Source organism: Hydra vulgaris, chromosome 09 (assembly GCF_038396675.1).
Source record: "Hydra vulgaris chromosome 09, alternate assembly HydraT2T_AEP".
NCBI lineage: Eukaryota > Metazoa > Cnidaria > Hydrozoa > Anthoathecata > Hydridae > Hydra > Hydra vulgaris.
Window position 1 is genome coordinate 38480001 of NC_088928.1, and position 20000 is coordinate 38500000.

The 20000-nt window shown below is 26.4% G+C and overlaps 1 protein-coding gene across 1 annotated transcript in view; it reads right to left on the minus strand.

Moving 5' to 3' along the window:
- Positions 1-20000, minus strand: part of LOC100200252 (pre-mRNA-processing factor 39) — a 68904-nt gene that overhangs the window by 26874 nt on the left and 22030 nt on the right. The window contains exons 6-11 of the mRNA XM_065805628.1: positions 19444-19611; positions 19229-19362; positions 18775-18812; positions 13336-13608; positions 10989-11324; positions 10634-10693 (exon numbers count right to left, since the gene is read on the minus strand). Of these exons, the coding sequence (XP_065661700.1) occupies positions 10634-10693; positions 10989-11324; positions 13336-13608; positions 18775-18812; positions 19229-19362; positions 19444-19611 (1009 nt within the window). The remainder of the gene's footprint in view (positions 1-10633; positions 10694-10988; positions 11325-13335; positions 13609-18774; positions 18813-19228; positions 19363-19443; positions 19612-20000) is intronic.

Below are 20000 nucleotides of genomic sequence, written 5' to 3' on the forward strand. Positions count from 1 at the left end.
TTTCTTAATAATATACGATTTAACTTCAGTATCAATAACTTTTTGTGGAAGTGGATTATTTTGTAAAACAAAAGAAAGATTTTTCTCTTTATCAAATCCAGCCAAGTATTATCAATTTTACATATACTATCAATCAACACGGTTTGTAGATTTGGGGTCCTAATATCAATGAAATACCCTATGAAAATCCTTTTAAGGGATATAATGCATGCCTATAGGAGCCCAAAATAAAGGGTTTTGAAATCCCTCATTAACATCTAAAGCATAATTTTGGTCAAGAAGTTTATAAGCTTTTGCATACCATAATGCGATCTATTTAAGTGCTTAAAATGCTACAAGACATGCTTTGTTTAAACAATATATATAATATAAAATGTAATGCATAAAAACGAAACTTTTTTATTTTAAAAGCTTTTATCCAAATATGCATCTTATTGCTGTTCCGATGTATCAAGATAAATTCTAAAGTTCGAACTTTGCCCATCGGTTAAAAAATTACCGGCCAATAATTTTTTCGGGAAATGGCAGTAATTATTCAAAGAAGAAAGCAACATGAAGATTGCAGCAAATCTGTTTGTGTTATATGCATGAAAAAGGGTGATCAAGAGTTGACTGAAAACTATAAGTTGAAAATTTTTCAACTGATTCAAACGGACATAGATTTCAGTGATGAAAGAGTGCCTTTGTCTTCTTGTGTTTCATGCAGATCTTAAATTGGAAAACTTTGTGCTGGAAAAATCAATCATGTGCCTAAACTTTTTGACTTCAAGTCAGTTTCTATCAAACCTACAACCAGAGTTTAGTCAGCTTGTGAGTGCCTTTTATGCCAAATTGCCAAGATCAAAGGAAAGGAGAAGCATCCGTTTGACAAAGTCAAAGAATCCGAGGAAAAAATTCTAAAGCAAACTTCTCAGAGTTCTGAAAAGCGCTGCACAAAGTGCTTGTCAACTATTGGCCGAGGACTTCTTCACAACTGCACCATTGGAACTCGCCATGAAAACCTGAGAAAAATGGCCACAGATGATCCCGTAGGTGATCATCTGTGGCCATTCTTCTCAGGTTTTCATGAACCTTAATTAATTACCCTGCTTCAATTTTATTTCATCAACCTAATTTTACTTTAAATCATTCTCATTGCAAGAATAAAAATTTTTTTTTCCTAATGGATGTTATTTTATTGTTTTTAAAGGTCTGTCATCGGCTCAGCAGCTATTCAAAGAACCACTCACAACAGAAAATATGGTTCAAATTCAGCAAAATACAGGACTTTCAAACAATGGCATGCGAAAACTAGGTTCAGCACTAAATCAAATCAGCCCAATTAGATTGGTGGAGCCAAGTTTTCCTTTGAAGTTTACTCTAGCCGGCCAGAAACTTAATGATCAGTTCATGGTCAGCAACATCAGATTGGCAGAGAATGGTCAAACTTGTCAAGTTGCGCACTGCCAGAGCCTCAGCAATCTCAGTGATGTTTTCAGAGCACCACGAAAACTATCAGAATCTTCCATTTTAAAACTCGAGATTGATGGTGGTGGATCATTTCTGAAAGTGAGCTTCACTCACATTGTGTTGGAAGAAGATGAGACTCCTCCACACAGCTCAGTACAGAAGACAATCAAGCTGATGGCACCAGCATCAACCAAAAAAAAATGAGTGTTAAGCAGCAGATGCTGATAGCACTGTCACAAAACACTCCCAAGAGTTACCAGAATGTGAAGGCCATTTTCGACCTCATTCAAGTCAAAGAAAAATGCCAAACAGGTTCTTTGGTTGTCTCCAGTTCTTGAAAATTGTGGACAACTTCGGACTTTTGGCCAGATCAGAAGACAGCATTCTGAATACATCCAGGCAGGAGGAGATTCAAGAAAGTCGAAGGAATTCAAAAATGTCATTCATGTACCTTTGATTAAATTTCAAGATGACAAGTTTGTCCTTGAGGCTATTCCACCCTATCCATCCCTATCCAGCCTTAACATGGGGGGCATTTCAATGGGAACGATTGCATGAAGCTTCTAAGAGGTCTGGATAAGCTTCAACAGCTTTCAGAAAAAGAAGGTTTCAGTCCAGCTCTTGGCTTCATTTAAACGCTCACACTATTCACAGTGGTCACTTCGTGCTTTGGAAAAAGCCTGGACCCTGACTATGAATCCAAGATTGAACAGTTCAGTTCAACTTAGCTACACCAACCTTCCTATTTCTGTGACTCCCAAAGTGCATGCAGTGTTTTACCACATGCCACAGTTCATCAAGATGAAACAAATTGGACTCGGCCTCTTTAGTGAGCAGGCAACAGAAGCTCTACATTCCAACTTCAAATCTCACTGGGAGAGATCTAAGAGATCCATTGCACCCAAATTATGCCAGTCACCTTTTAAAATGTGTCATTGACTACAACAGCAAGAGAATTTAATTCTTTTTAGAAAAGAAAATTTTCTTCACAACATGCCTTTTCTCTGTAATCCATTAATGTAAATCCAAGGTTATAACAGAACTTGAAAACAAACTCACTTAGAAAATAAACTAATTAAAGAATATTGGTTTGAATTTTACAGGCTAATATGTTGTGTTTTGTAAAAAAAAATGCAAAAAAAATTTTTTTTCAACAAACTTTTTGGGCTACTCATAGCCTAAATGTATGGGTATTTCGTAGTAAAACATTCAAAGCTAAATAAGTCTGTTGGATTTTAATCTAGGATTTTCAAATCACTCATTTTGTGTTCTATATGACATGCACTATCACCCTTTAAAAGGGTTTCCATAGGGTATTTCATTGATATTGAAATACCCTATGGAAACCCAAAAACCAAACAACGTTCAAGACCAAATTTGTAGCAAGAGGGAAAAAACTAAAATTTTTGTAAAAGATCTGTTTAAGATTTTTTATGATGAACTAATGTCAAAAAGGAATTGGATTTTTTAATAAGTACATCTAAAAAGGCAATCTGGTTTTCTTGTTTTTTTTCCATCAAAAATTTTAAATTTTTATATTGTTTATTAAGATGATTATAAAAATTATTAGGCTTCATATTCAGAATTTTAAATAGCAATTATGTCATCCACATATCGTTTATAAAAAATTGGTTTAGAAAAGAGATAACTATTACTCCTTTGTCATGAAATCTAATAAAAAATATTAGCTAAGATGGGCAATAAAAGAGAACCCATAGTGAAACCATCTGTTTAATTTTAATATTTTCTGTCAAACAGAAAATGAGAATTGGAAGTTAAAGTCTGAATTAATTTCTTAAACTGAGTTTTAGAAAGTTGTTTTAAGCAAGTTTCATCTTTAAAGAATAAACCAGTTGCTATGTTGATGTTTTTCTTAAGTGGAATGTTTCTGAATAAACTTTCAACATCATATGAAACAATAAATTTATTATTTACATTAACTTACTTCAGCTCTTCAACAAAGGAAAATAAGTCTAAAGTGCAAAATTATTAAGGTATATGTGGAGAAAATAATTGAGAAATATGTCAAACAAGATTGTAGTTGTATGTGCCAATTGTTGAGAATATAGGTTGAAAAGTTGAAAGAGAATCATCGTAACTGAGTTTGTGCATCTTAGGCAGCACATAAATTCTTGCTGCTTGAGATCATACAGGAAAGATTTTATTGTAAATGTCATTTTTAAAAGATTTAAGATTAATAAGTTTTCTAAAATACTCTTGTGAAAATAGTTCTCTTTTTGCAGAAGAAACCTCTTTTAATTCTTTAGACTTGAGACTTGTAATATTATGTAAAGATTTTATGTAGTCAAATTTATTGAGAAAAATTATACCAATTCCTATGTTTGATCATGTGATGACGTTTTCATTTTTTATTGTTATATGATTTCTTAGATAACTCTCAGATGATGTGTATTTGTATAATTAGATGTTTGGCAGATGGGAAAACTCACTTTTAATTTGAGGTTTTGAATCATTGTTTTTCAGTTGAGTGTTAAGAATTTGCAAAATCAAATCAAATTTGGCAAACTCATCCATCTTTTTTATAAATGTTGGTGATAAAGCAAAACTAAGAAGGTTAATAAAGTTTATCACGTTGTTAAGTATATTAAGATATATTTTGAGTAATATTTTGGTTTTTAATGGTAAATCAATAGATTTTGTGAATGAGCATAATTTCTTTCATGAATTATAATGATTGAATCTTTTCCTTTTAATAATATTGTTGATTACTTCAGTTAAAAGGTATCATTGTAAAGTTGAACAATTCTGACTTGAGATTTTAAATTTTCTAATTTCTTATCCAATAATTTTTTTTCATATATTCATCAATACAAAGCCTTTTTAAGCAACCATATTTTAATCAAGACTTTGTCATTATAATTTGCATCAGGTAAGTTGATTCCAAAATATTGCAAATTGAATTTAAATAGTTTGCAGCTTTTCAGAAAGTTTATAAAGAGCCTTGTTGTTTTAACAACATTTTTTTGCTTGCGATAAATTTGCTAAGTCCTGAAATATATTTCTTAAATGTTGTAGTAGCATAAAATGGGTAAATATTTGTTAAAAAACACAATTTTTTTTTATCTTGAAATGCTTTGTATCACATTTTCAAAAGTCATTTTTATTTAACAAACATTACAAATTTTTATTGTAAAATTAAGTCATTTAATAAATAAATATATATTTTTTATACATATATATATATATATATATATATTTATATATATATATATATTTATATATTTATATATATATATATACATATATACATATATATATATATATATATATATATATATATATATATATATATATATATATATATATATATATATATATATATATATATATATATATATATATATATACAGCATAAGATACACATAGATAAAGTCAGCATAAGATACACATAGGTAAAGTACTAAAAAAAGCTGCAAGGGGTTCCTTGAGTGTGTGTGTGTGTGTGTGTGTGTGTGTGTGTGTGTGTGTGTGTGTGTGTGTGTGTGTGTGTGTGTGTGTGTGTGTGTGTGTGTGTGTGTTTATATATATATATATATATATATATATATATATATATATATATATATATATATATATATATATATATATATATATATATATATATATATATAATTATAATTATTATTATTATTATTATTATTAGTAAGAAAACATCAATTAACAAGCAATCTGGTTTATTCAAGTTCAATTTAAAACAACAGTATATGGAAGTATGTATGTATGTATTATACTGTTAACCAGGAATAACTTTGGTACAGCATTTTGATAAAATAGGGAATTTGTTAATATATTCTCCAATCCCCCTTCTCCCCCCTGAATATAAAATGTGTTCCAAGAATGTGTGGAATCCCTTTCTTATCTTCTTTTCATATCTTCTTTTCTCTTCTACTCTATTTCAGCGCCAAAAAAAATTTCTAAAATACCAACTAACATTTATTGAAGATAAAATCAATACAAAATTAAATTGGCTTCACAACGACACAGCAAAGTATACTCTGATTCTCAAAGATATATAAAGAATTATATATTTTTATATTATTTTAATCAGTGTATGCTAATTATAAAAAAATAATGCTAATTATAAAAAAATTATAAAAAATAGCATATTGTATATTTGATTTATTTTTAATCTTAATATATCATTGTCCCTTTTATTTTAAGAGTATACTTTTGAATATATTTCTTTTTCACTGGTGCCACCAGTGAAAAAAAAAGTATTTTTTAAAGTATTTAAAAAAATTATCTTTTAAAAGATTTTTAGAAAGAAATGGAAAAATAGTTTCAAACAAATTATTATATTTAAATTTATCATAAAAAAACATGCCTACTTAAAAAAAAATTTAAATATAAGATTGTTTGTTAATTTACACAAAATATGTTTATAAACAATCACTATAATTACTTTTCCATTTTATTTAAAGCCTTTGCATAAAATAAAAACTTTTGAAAAGATCAACAATTAAAAGCTATTTATAATGTAAAAAAATTTTTATTGCATTTAAATTGTTAAAACATCAAAACTGCTGTGGTCAAATTGTAGAGAAAAAACATTACAAGCATGGTCAGTTACAGTATGCGATCGCACGCCGTTCCTTTCCAAGCCTGCAATAGCCAGGATTTTATTTCAAGTTTTACGCAATAAATTAGAATTTCTTATGTTATTTTTCTATTAGTATTGAACAATAATTAATTTTCAATAATTTTTGAAATTGTTATTAAATTTTAATTTATGATTTAGCTAACTTTATTTGAAGAATGGGATTTTTTAAATCGGGAACTTTAATTTTATAAGCATTTGAGAATACTGCATTTGACGAGACCCCACAGGGCTAATTTACACCCTATGTATGTATATATGTATGTTTGTGTATATGTATGTGTATATGCGGTAGTGGTGTAGTGGTAGAGCTCTCGCTTTATAAGCAAGAGGCTCCAAGTTGGATTCCCTCCACATCCCTGGTAGTACCGCACTCAACTTGTTTCTCCGCACAGCAGCCTTGTTCTCCAAGGTTCGTGTTTCAAAACTTAATGAAGTTATAGAGTTGGGAGAGGGTTATAACCACAAGTAGCCTCCTCATCTGTAGTAGCCTTTTTGGCCTTGGGGAGGTGAATTACACTTAGGAGCACTTAGGAATAGTCACAATAAAAGGATGAGACTTAATTGAATGCGAGTAACACAAGAATGAATTTTAGTAGATGGAAAAAGAGACGCTAGCTCTTTAGAGCAGTGCCCATATAGTACTTGTAGAAAAGAGAAAAAGAAACAACATTACAACAATGTAATATTGGTTGGAGGTTGGTTGCAAGAGCAGGTCCAACTATGTTTACAATGCATTTTTGCACCTTGTCTAAAAGAGAAAAGGCATCATTGGAAGGTCAGCCCCAGATATGGCAACAGTATTCCATACAAGGACAGACTTAGGATTTATGAGTCTAATCAGAGTTAATATTCACCAGCCACCGAGAGCTCCATGTTGTAGCAGAAGTGAGATCCTTTTTAAGCTCAAAGATCCCTCCAAGCGATCAGAGAGCGTTGAATTTTTATCAAAACAAGAACAAATTGTAGTATCATCAGCGACCAATGACATCTTAGATGTAGAATTTCTGGGAGTTTGTTTATGTAAATTAAAAAAAGTATAAGGCCAAGGATAGAACCTTGAGGAACCCATAAAGTTACAGGATATGAAAAAGAGTGCTGTCCATCAAGAACAACTTTTATACAATGATATATATATATATGTATATATATATGTATATATATATGTATATATATATATATATATATATATATATATATATATATATATATATATATATATATATATATATATATATATATATATATATATATACTATGCTATATATATTTTATACAATAATATATATATATGTATTTTTTTTTTATACTATGATATACATATATATTTTATACTATGATATATATGGGCAATTTCACGGCGGAAAATAAAAAAGTAGTCAAATTTAATTCTTTTTTTGTCAACTTTTAGCAAATGGATATTGATGTAGACACATGAAAGTTTATTTAAAATTTCAGTTTTTCTCATTGTCGCATGATAAAAAAAGCATCATTGTAAAATGTTATTTTAACCATGAATTTATTTGCATAGTCCGAAATAATTTAATGTGAAAATGGAGCTAACATGTTCAAATTGTTGTTGGTCAGATTTTATACTTTATAAAATATATATATTTCAAGAAAATAACGAAAGAACTTTTGCAATTTTCATGTAACGTAAGTTAATAAAAACATGATGAAGTTTTGTTTTTTCCAAAATTTAGTTTAAAAACTTAAGTTTTTTAATAATATATGCAAAAGAATATTAAATGTTACGCTTTTACACTTAAAGTTTTGAATAACGGTGCTTAGTTAAAGCACATTTTTATTTTAAATTTGTGTAACGTAAGTTAAAACTACATGCATTTACTAAAGTTTTGGCGCTTTTTCGTTTACAAAATGGATTACATTATTATGTAACTCTTATTTCGTCTCATTTTCTTGTCAATTCTTAACCCCTTCCCTCCTGTCACAAACGATCACATATACTTGAACCCCTCTCCCTCCTAAACTGTAATAGCAGTTTTTACACCAAAAATATTTTAAAAGATTAAAATCTTTTAAAATACCTTTGGTTTGTCAAAGTTTTTATTGTATTGCTTTATTTTCATTAAGTTTAATTTTTTTTTTTTTAAATTCAACTTAATGAAAATAAAGCAATACAATAAAAACTTCGACCAACCAAAGATTTTCTTATTTAAATGACTCAAATAAGTATTAATAAAGTTGGAATACTAAAATAATTTTTTAAAGTTGCTCTTGGTCTTGTGGAAAAACTGTTTTCAATTTGATAACTTTCATAAATGTTATAAAAAATCACTCAGGAAGAGTGTCACCAGTTTTTTAAAATTTCTTGTGTTAATTACTTGTAATGAATGAGTTCAATACTTTTGCAATCCTTTTGTTACATAACTCTAACTTCTAATTATAGATATAAAAAATCCACGATAATAATCGCTTGGTAACTTAAGTGATGTAACGTGAGCTAAATATATAGTATCAAGAAAACAAGTTTATTTTCCTTAGCCATTCACCTCTGATAAATTTTTATATATTTTTTTAATTGGTATAGATTTATCAACATCTTGTGAAAGTTTCTAATACAAACCGCTTTACTGATTCGCAGAAATCTGACCTTAATGTTAAAGCAATTTTTTTACCTTGTTGTCTGTATAATATAGGTTGAGTGGCATTTTCAGTTATAAGTTCGTCCTTTTTTTGGCCAGACTCAAAACTTTTTAGCTTATTTTATTTTTTAGACTAACAGCTTTTATACAAAATAGCTAAAAGTTTGATAAAGTTGTCAACCCTTGGAATTAGGAAAAATGAGGTCAAATAAATTCAAACTGTTAGAGGTCGGCATAAGGTTGGCAAAAAAAAATTGACACAAAGTGGTTACCATAAAACATATTGATTTAAATGATTGAGAAAAAGCTTTTTACAACAATAGTGCAACTGTGATTCAAAGTTGTAAATGTTAAATTAAAATTAGGCTTTTACAAATTTACATCAAATGTATTCAGAAAAATCTATTGCATGTGCAGGGACAAACCCAGATCTGTTTTAGTACGGCGAGCGGTATGGGCGCCCAAAAAAAAGTGTCTGAAAATTATTTTCACTTTTTAATTTTTATTTTGCTTTTTTATTAAAAATAGAAAAAAAAATTTCAGTTTTAAATGCAGTAGTATATAAATAATTTTCAGTTTAATTTAGCTACCTTATTTTTTCTTTTGGTCAATAAAATGAATTAAAAAGAAATAGCTTTATAGCATAATTAAGCAATGTAATTATGTTGCCTAATTATGTTGCTATTATTGCCATAACTAATTGCTATAATTAATTATTATACTTATTGCTATAGTTAACTGCTACAATTAATTAAAAAAAATTTAAAACTAACGATTAGTTAGTAACTGAAGAACAGTTATGTAACTGTTTTTCAGTTACTAACTGATCATTAGTTTTAAAAAAATGAATGTTGTTACGAAACTTAATTTTAAAAACTTGCTGCAAAATTTTATAGCAAAGGAATGTATAAAAAATTTGCTTCTTTGAAAGATAGAATGATTTTAAAATATCCATTCAGAATAAAGTTATTCAGAGTAAAGTTCATTCAGAGTAAAGTTTGTTCTTTGGCAATTAAGAGTAAACTACCTTTGTTAATAAATGAACAAAAGTAAAAACTTTCTGTCTTGATAACTCATGCAAATTTAATTTTTGAATGAATGAACTTTTGATCTTTAGTTTGCTATTTTAGTTTACGTGAGGAAAACAAAAAAAAAACGAAATGTAAACTTTTCTAGAAAATTTTGTTTCTATTCCATATTCTTTTTTGACTTTAAAAATAATAAAAATATCGGTTACAATGACTTGATAAAAGTTTTATTAAGATCTGTTTAAAATAACCCATAGTAAATGTAACATATTTATAAAAAGTATTTTTTTAAATTATACTTAATGATTAAAAAAATATTATATATTCTTATAAATATAATTTGTTTTTTAAAATAAAATATGTTATTTAATCAAAAAAATATAAAATTTTTAAAATTATGTTTACCGCAATTATCTCTTCTTTAATTATCTTTAATTTAAAAGGTGCTTTAAAATCACTTTAAAAATTATTAACCTTTAGTAAAAGTTAAATGAACAGATTTGCTAATATTTATATCAAAATTTTAAAATTAAAATAATTGTAAATATCTTTATTAAATGCTTACGTTTTTTGTTGGAATAGTCATTGGAATACAAGAAGAAAACTATTTTGTTAATTTTACAAATATTACGTGTTAGTATATGTAAATATATTATGTAATGTAAATGTTAATTAAAAATTGTTTAAAGTATTTAAAAATGTAACTACTTATTATTTAAAACATTAATAACTACTAAATTAAATTTACTAAAATATAGTTTATAAATGTTTAAAACACTTTAAACAATTTTCAATAATTATTTACTAATAGCATGGTATTTGCAACAAAAGCATTCATTAATGTCTTGAGTAAAATAGTTTTCTTATTGTAACTAGTAAATTCATGTCTTCAAAAAATTGCCTTTAAATCAACTCCTTATCTTATCATATACCTTCCCCAGTTGTAAAGCCTTCCATAAAACAGATCGTGCTTTTTCTTTATTATTTGCAACCTAAAACATATTAAAATGCGAGCAACAATAAAGAGTACAAATATCTTTCAAAACATTAAATTGTAAAAAAAAAAATGTGCTGACCCAAAATACTAAATAATGCAATCTAAATACACAAAAGCTGCACATTATACATTCAACTGTCTGTTATATGCATACAAGATGTGGAAAATTTTATATAATATTTTATATATTATATTATATATTTATAAATACATAGAAAAGCAATATGAAACAAAATTATTTTTATTGTTTTTTTATTTTATATTCTCGATTGAAATAAAAAATTAGTTACCTTTCCTAGAAATCTTGAAAATTTAATACTATAAAATATTTTTTCTTCTATTTTTTCAGCCCTACTGATCGCATTTTCATATACACTAACAACATCGTCATACTTTTTCATCCTTCGTGCTAATCCAGCCCTTCTTTGTGTTATGAAAATCAAACCTGGAAAATTTGTATCTAGTTTTTTCAAAACAAGAGCAGCAGAATCATATCTATTTTGCTTCTCCTCAAATATTGACCAACGAAGATGTATTTTATAATGTTTTATTAAATGAATGTTGCATGCACGATAAAATATTTTGTAGGTTAATACTGGATCATACTTTTCAGCAAAATCTATATACTAAACAATAAATTCAACTTTACATCTGTGTACTTGTGTGTTGGTGTGTGTGTGTGTATGTGTCTGAGTGTGTGTATTTACATAGATACATACATACACATACACATACATACATACATACATACATACATACATACATACATACATACATACATACATACATACATACATACATACATACATACATACATAAAAACTAAACAGAAACAGAAGACGATTTTCTAAGTCAAGTAAGCTGGCGAACATTTTAACACCATTTTTTTGGTACAATACACATCTGGTGTGGAAAATTGTACAAAGTATCTCTTGAAATTATTAAATAAAATACCTTAAAGTAAAGAAAAAGAAAATTTAAAACTTTGCTTGAAAGATGATTTAGATGGGTTCAAACTGTAACAAAAATCAGCATGTGGAAACATTGAAAATTATAATTTTATAATTATAATTTGATATAACCTGATACAAATACAAATAAACAAGATAAACAAAATTCAACTGTTCAAAATTAAAGTTAGAGATCACTGTTTCAAAAATTAAAGAAAAACAACAAAAAATTAGCATTTTTTACAATTTTAAAGCCATTTCATAAATGAAACCAATGTTGTAAATGTTTGAACTACATACAATATACTCATTATTTAGCAATAAATAACAAATTCAGTTAAAAAATAAAAAAAAAAAAAAAAACAGAAAACCGTATTAAATAATCGAGGAAAGCCTATCAAAATGTGAAAGCATAAAAAAAATATATATACATATACATACATACATACATACATACATACATACATACATACATACATACATACATACATACATACATACATACATACATACATACATACATACATATATATATATATATATATATATATATATATATATATATATATATACATATATATATATATATAAACAAAAAATGCTTTTGTGAAAAGAATTTTCTTAAACAAAAGCACTTCCCCTTTTTATAAGGGAAAAAAAAAGTTTTTAATTTCCTTTTGCTTATAAAAATTTATGATAATCTATGATGGAGAGACTTTACGTAATGAGTTATTTAGGGATGATTAGAAAAAAACTTCTTTAATAAAAACTGCAAAACTATTTTATATTTATTTGAAACCAAATTCTACATTTTACTATTTTACATTCCTTCAAAACTAAATTTAAATTTTTAAAGTTTAATTTAAAGTATCTTAAAAATAAATAATTTTTATAAAACAACTTGCTTTTTTAAAAAAATTCTGTTGCGGTTAAATGCTTTTTTTACGACCTAACATTTTCTGAATAAACATCAAATAAACGAAGTTAAAAGAAAATTTTCTTTTAATATTTTAAAAGAAAAATTCCGATTAACTGAAACACTTCCGATGTTTACATTTTACTAAATAATTTTCACTTAACTAAACACTTTTGACATTTATGAAAAAAGCAAGCTGTGTAGCGCTTCTTAACAAGGCCTATCAAAGTATTTTTTCTGGTAAATTTTTTTCTATTACTTTATCTCTAAATCCTTAAATAAAGTTTGTAAAAAAATACAAATAAAATAGTATTGTTGTTTAAACAATAAAATTTTTAGTTTTTATTTAGGAAGTATTTTATTAAACACGTTTAAACGCTCGTTCAATTACTTATGCTCTAATAAATTATATTGTTCTAATAAAAGTTAATAATAGAAAATGCAGAAAACAAACTTTGACACAATGACTTAAAAAATATAGCTTTACTTTTCTTTTTATAGAATTTTTTGAGTTTAAAAAAAAAGAACTGCCAATAAAAATCAATAGTTGACCTTTCAAGCAACTTAATTACATTAAAGGAATATTTTTAGTCATCTTTTACAAAATTTGGTCATCTAGTACCATTGGGCGACCACAAGTGTACACCTGTATGTGTATATGTGTGTGGGAAGGGGGGTGTTGATGTGTGTGTGTTAATGTGTGTGTGCTTAAAACTCAAATAATGAAAAGTATAAAACAAAACAAATTTGAATCCTCAAAAGTAAGCTTACTTTGTGCCAAAAATCTTCATACATAGCACATGCCACTAAACATCTTTCGAATAAAAACAAAATACGCTTTTTTTCACCTTCTTGTATTTCATAATCAAGATATTTATTCCAATTTGATATTTGTGTTACTTCTAAAGGTTTCACATGAAAATAAGGCCTCTTAATAGCCTCTTCATATTCCAATCTTTTGGTAACTTCACATGCAGTTTTGCTATAAATAAACTCCCTTTCTGAAATAACTTTTTTTTTCATAGCAGCACTCTCGACAGGCAACTAAAAAAATATATATATCTAAAATATTGTAAATCTCAATATCAAAGCCTACTGACATCATAGTTTAGTAAATTATCTTTTAGATGATTATGTACCTATTATTTAACAAAAACACTTTTACAAAACAAATATATAAGTAATAAATCAATTATTCATAATCAAAATTGGTTTATTTGGCCAATTTTGGATTTATCGCCACCAACATCTTCCTATTTTTTAATTATGTATTGGCTGATTATTATCTTTTTGATGTGATAAATTTATTTATTTTGTCAGTAAGCGATATTTATTTAAAAGAATTTCAAAACTAACTGTTTTTCACAGAATAAAATGTTTTAAAGTTCATGAAAATTACAATACTTTGTTTATATAAAATATGGGGAGAAAATTTTACTGTCTTTTCTGAAATTTACATAAGTTAAAAAAATTATTTGTGTTAGTAAACCACGTACTTATACAGCTATTAATAGATCTATTCCTTATATTGTGGGGTTGGGGATAAAACTATAAAAACTTATGCGAATATATGGTGTTATATTATGTACAAAAGAGTACTTTTTATACAGCATTTTCTAATTGTTTATACTTTTACATAAAATCATAACATCATTTAGTGGTTTTAATTTAACTTACAGGGGTGCGCAGGTTATTGCAGAAAAATATTAACTTGAAATGTTTGTGTTGCACCACTAACAATTTGATCACAGAAAAACAAAACAATCTACATAAAAAGTTCAATTTTGTTCAATATAACCTCCTCTGGAATCTACAACACTCTTCAGACACACAGGCACTGCATTGCAGCTTTGCCGCACCATGTCCGGACACAAGTTCTTCCATATCCTTTTTACTTCTGCTTTGAGAGCAGCCAAATTTTGATGTTTTGAGAGCCTTCTTTGACTCTTCGAAGCCTTAAATGGCAAAGCCCATGGAGTTCATATCTGGGTTAGAAAATGACCACATGTACGGCAACCACAAGTGTGGAGTTTTGGAGCCATTTGAACAAACACCATACCCATACCATCACTCCTATAGGATGCTGTCTTCTTGGTATAGTCTGAATTTCCAATCGAACTGTTCTTTTAGACCCAAGAACTCTGTGGTAGTATCCGCAAGGCTCAGACATGATTGTGAAAACTTTTGTATCAGTGTAGACAACTAAAAGATATTGAAGAATCTGTGTTTAGACATGGTGCAACAAAGCTACAATGCAGTGCTTGTGTGTCTGAAGAGTGTAGTAGATTCCAGAGGAGGCTATATTGAACAACATTGAACTTTTTATATAGAAAAATATTTTATTTTTCTGTGATCAAATTTTTAGTGATGTAATACAAATGGTTTTAAACATATTTCAAATTATTTTTTTCTGTGATAGCATGCACACCCCTGCACAGTGATTATTAGAAATAATTAAGCACATTAAAAGTTTAATTGTAAATAATTCATAATTTCTTTTGTAAAACAAAAGTTACAAATATGTAAAAAAGCATGCAAAATTTCTTATCACTCTGGTTTTGACGAAATTAGTTGGACATGTCTTGCAATCACAGGTAATTACTTTTTAGCGCCAAATGCAAAATGGAAGAATGTTGTTTTCTGGAAATTTCCACACTTTAGGTTGATTTTTATTGTAACTTTCACTTAAATTTATGAAATTATTTGGGTAAGCAACAACTTTTGCTTACCCAAATAATTTATGGAAGGAGTTTAAATACCCTTGTTATCAAATATATTTATACTTGATAACGTTATAAAGTATGTTTATTCTTGATAGCAAGGGTCTAAACTCCCTCGAAAAATGATTTTGAAAAATTAGTAATAGTGTTATATCCATAAAAGATGTCATTCAAAGTTTGTAATAATGTCATTCAAGTGTATAACAATGTTTTTTCATTTTTTTGACAAAATCAATCATTATAACAATACAAACAAACAAACAAAAATTAAAATATCAAAAGTGGCGCTAACATAAAATAAAATTTAACGAGCACTATTTTTTAACTAACAAATTTTTTTTTGTTTTTTTATCATTTTTTTTTAATTTGGTAATTATTTTTGTTATTGTTTGTTATGAGAAATTGCTTAAATAAATATTCTAGCGCTTTCAAGATGATAAAGAAATTTTTATTTCAGAATGCAACAAATTATTTTCTTTAAATAAATGTCGACGTTCGTATCTTTATTTTTTTCTTTATTAAGAAATTGCTTAAATAAATATTCTAGCGCTTTCAAGATGATAAAGAAATTTTTATTTCAGAATGCAACAAATTATTTTCTTTAAATAAATGTAGACATTCGTATCTTTATTTATTGGCAAACGTCTAATTTAAGAGTTAAAAGTCAGAAAAGGGAGTTTAATTTTCAAATTATTTTATTTATCAAAGATGCTTATTAAACTTAATAAATTATTATTTTATCAAAACAATTTTAAACGCATTTGCAAAGTGCAGGCAAATTAATGATAACTTATACGCAATGACCTAAAGTTGTTTTGAAATTTGTTCTTTTAAATCTTTAAAAATAATATCATATTATGTATCAAATAATAAGTTAATAAAAAATCACATTTATGGTGTTTTTAATTGCACAATAAAAAATGAAAACTTTAATAAACATTATAATTCTATATATTCTATTAGATTGTATGTATTCCAGCAAAACTTAATAATTATTTTTAAAAGGGTTAAAAGTGTTTTCATTATGCAAACAAAAATTACTTCACTTTAAGGAAAATAAGAAAGTTTAAAAAAAAAACATTTTGGAAGAAAGATGTTTATGCATTTGAAAGTAAGCAATCATAATATTAACATATTAATATTTATTTATTTTATATAATATTAATATAATATTTATTTTATATAATATTAATACAATATTTATTTATTTTAAAGTAGTTGCAAATGCATTTATTTTAAGTAAAACTTTGCACGCTTTTGTAAACGCATGCAAAAACTATGCTAAAACATAATTACTTTCTTCAATAGCATACTTAGTTATTATACTTAAAAACGTTTTTGAAGAAAGTAATCACATTTTAGCATGGTTTCCTTGAAAATGCATTTTAAATTTTAGTAACTAATTGTTTTTTATTATATGTTTTTTTATAATAAATAAAAAAACTAACAATACAGGAAAAAAATCGCTGAAGTAATGCGTTTGTTTTAATAAAATTTTAAGCCAACGTTTGCATAAGTAAAAGTAAAGAAACGTGACATTTGTTTTTATATCTTTTTTTTTAACAAACATTTGCATGCTTGTCAATTTTTGTGCCTTATATTTCTTTTATGATTTCTTTTTTATGCCTCATATAACATCTTTTTCTTTTTTTTCTGCTGAATTTTTGAATAAATTTGCAAATAGCGCTAATATGTAAATGTAATTCAAACTTCATAAGTGGTTTTTATAAAGTTAATTACTTCTTTTATCTTACTGCTTAAACAATATCTTTAGACTTGATTAAATATTAAAAAACAATAAAAGAGGCTTGACTGACATGGCTTACAGCTAACATTAAATGGCTGAACATATACATAAATGGCGCACCATTTTAGGTACGTGTGGAAACATGTGAACTAATATACATGAGTTACAATGGTTTTCCATTTCTGTTGCTTTTGTATCATATAAACTAGTTTGTTTATTTCCTTTGGTTCTTATTTTTTACCTTAAATAATGTTCCATTGCAACACTGCATTTATTTGCTGTTTGAATCTTTCTTCTTTTCCTTGTTTAGTGGTTTCGTTAGAGTAAAAGTTATAAAGATCTTATAAAGTAAATATTATTTTCAATAGAGCTATAGTAAACTGAAGATATTTGTTCTTAAGAAATTAAATGTAATTTTCAATACAACTGTAACTTTTATAGTGAAAAGCATAAATGAAATGTATTTTAGAATATGATTGTTTTTCATTATCAATAATGAAACTATTTTAAAAAAATTAGAGCTGCTATGAAGATAAATCATTTAAATTATAGTTATCATAATAAAACAAAAACATGAATTACTTTAGGCATAAATAGAACTTTCGAAGATGGTAGTCAAAATCATTTTAAGGCATATAAGGCAGTGTGCCCAAAATCTGGGCATCCTACCCTTAGCAATATAATTGCTAGTTTTTCGCTACTTCTAAGAATAACAAGACAATAACAGACAACCTATGTGACCTAATTATATAATAAAAATGTATAGTATTAGGTATATTTAGTTACAAATAAAAAACAAATTAAAAAAACAATGAAAAAGTGGATTATTTTTTGCCATAATAAAAACCTATAATATCTAGATAGTATCCAAGCCTTCTCAGGAGTGACATGCCGTCACATGCTTTATATGGCCACACATATAATGTTTTGTTTTGACAACTTGGCCACGGTTCCTTCCATGTTTTAAGTTAGCGAGTTTAAAAATGTGATGAATAAACAAATGTAAGCTTAAACTAAAATTAAAAATAAACAAACTATAAACTGTAAAGAGAAATAAAAACTAAAAAAAAATACAAAACTAAACTGAAAAAATTAAGATCTTAACAAATGATAAATAATTAGAAAAATAAAAGAATAAAATTAATATCTTTTTATTTTAAAAGTTTCCAAGTTACTTAATCCAAGCAAATTATCAATATATGCAAAATAAACCTGGCCAAGTTGTCTAAAAAAAAAATTGTATGTGTGGTCATATAAGATGTGTATATTACCACGCAAATACTCCTGAGACTCCCTTTTCAGGAAACTGTACTACTTCCCATTTCAGGACTGAGAGCTACTCAGCCATAGTAACTCAATACTCTTATAAAATACAAAATAAATCATAATATAAAATTTTTAAGTAATTTATAAATTAACACTTTTTATCCCTTTAAATAATAAAATCTAATAAAAAATAAATTAACATTTATAAACAACTAAACATTTATAAATAAATATTTATTCCTATGCAACAAAACTTTATAAAAAAAATCAGTTACAAATATAAATACGAAACAGCTTTATTTAAAAAATCAGTTACAAATATAAATATGAAACAGCTTTATTTAAAAAATCAGTTACAAATATAAATATGAAACAGCTTTATTTAAAAAATCAGTTACAAATATAAATATGAAACAGTTTTATTTAAAAAAAAGTACTAAAAACAAAACATGCAAAAATTAAAAAAAAAATACATACATCATTATTCTTCTCATCAACATCTTTTCCTAATTTTTCTAATAATGATATTAAAAATAAATCAACTAAATATACAAAATTATAAAAAAAAAAAAAAAGAAAAAGAAAAAATTTTCTTCAAATTTAATACTAATTATATATGCTAAATTTAATGATTAAGTTTGGATAACAATTTGTAATGCTAAATATATTAATTATTTGACATCCAACAGTCTTTAAAAGAATTTTTAAGTTAATTATTCTAGTATTCTAGTGATATTATATTTGGTATATGTTACTAAAGGTAAACATAGTGAGATTAATATGAGTGTTTGTTGTTCTTTATAATTAAACAAAATTATAAAAAATGTTATTATAGAAAAAGAAAAAAGAAAAAAAAAGTAAAGAAAAAGGGAAAACAAACAAAAAGCACTTAAGTAACAAATTATTTAAACTTTTCGTAAAAAACAATTACCTAAAACTATTGATGGTGCTATATCTTCGATGCCCATGCCCGGAGGAACAGCATCCATTTCCTGCATTATTTTATTATATTCTTCTATAGGCAAGACTTCTGCTAAAGAATTTGATTGCAAGTGTTCTTTGAATCTAAAGAGAGATTTCAATTGCTTTTTGACCATTTTGTTGCATAAATTTTTAACTAATGTAAATTAAACTTAAAGAACCTACCTTTGCCAATTTCTCAAATGCTGCTGGGTAGGTGTTGCTATAAGCCTATCAAATATTTCTGTAACACGTTTTAAATTGCCTAATGCCTTTTCCCATGTAATATATGTATCCCATAATTTGTTTGATCTAAACTCCATTCCTGCTGAATCTAATGCTCGATCGAACAAACTTAAAAAAAAAAAGTTATTTCAGATTTCACAAAAAATACATTATTTTAAACACTACTTTTTTTTATATTTAGCACTTTTCATCTATTCATTGCATTAATGCAGCAAAACATTACCACTTGAAAAAAGTTACTGATACAAAGCATCATTCCTTTTTGCATAGCCAGTTATAGTGTGCGGTTCTTTCTTAACTACCCTTAAAATGTGAAACATTTTCCATTCCTTTTTAATCCTTTTCCAAATTGTGGGCACATTTTTATTTAAATTATTCAAGAATACTAGATGTATCTTTTTTTACTAAACATTTGATAAGTATTTATTCGGAACGAGTTTAAAATATCTGTAAAGTTCAACTAAAAATCAAAACAATAACATTTTAAAAATGTTTTA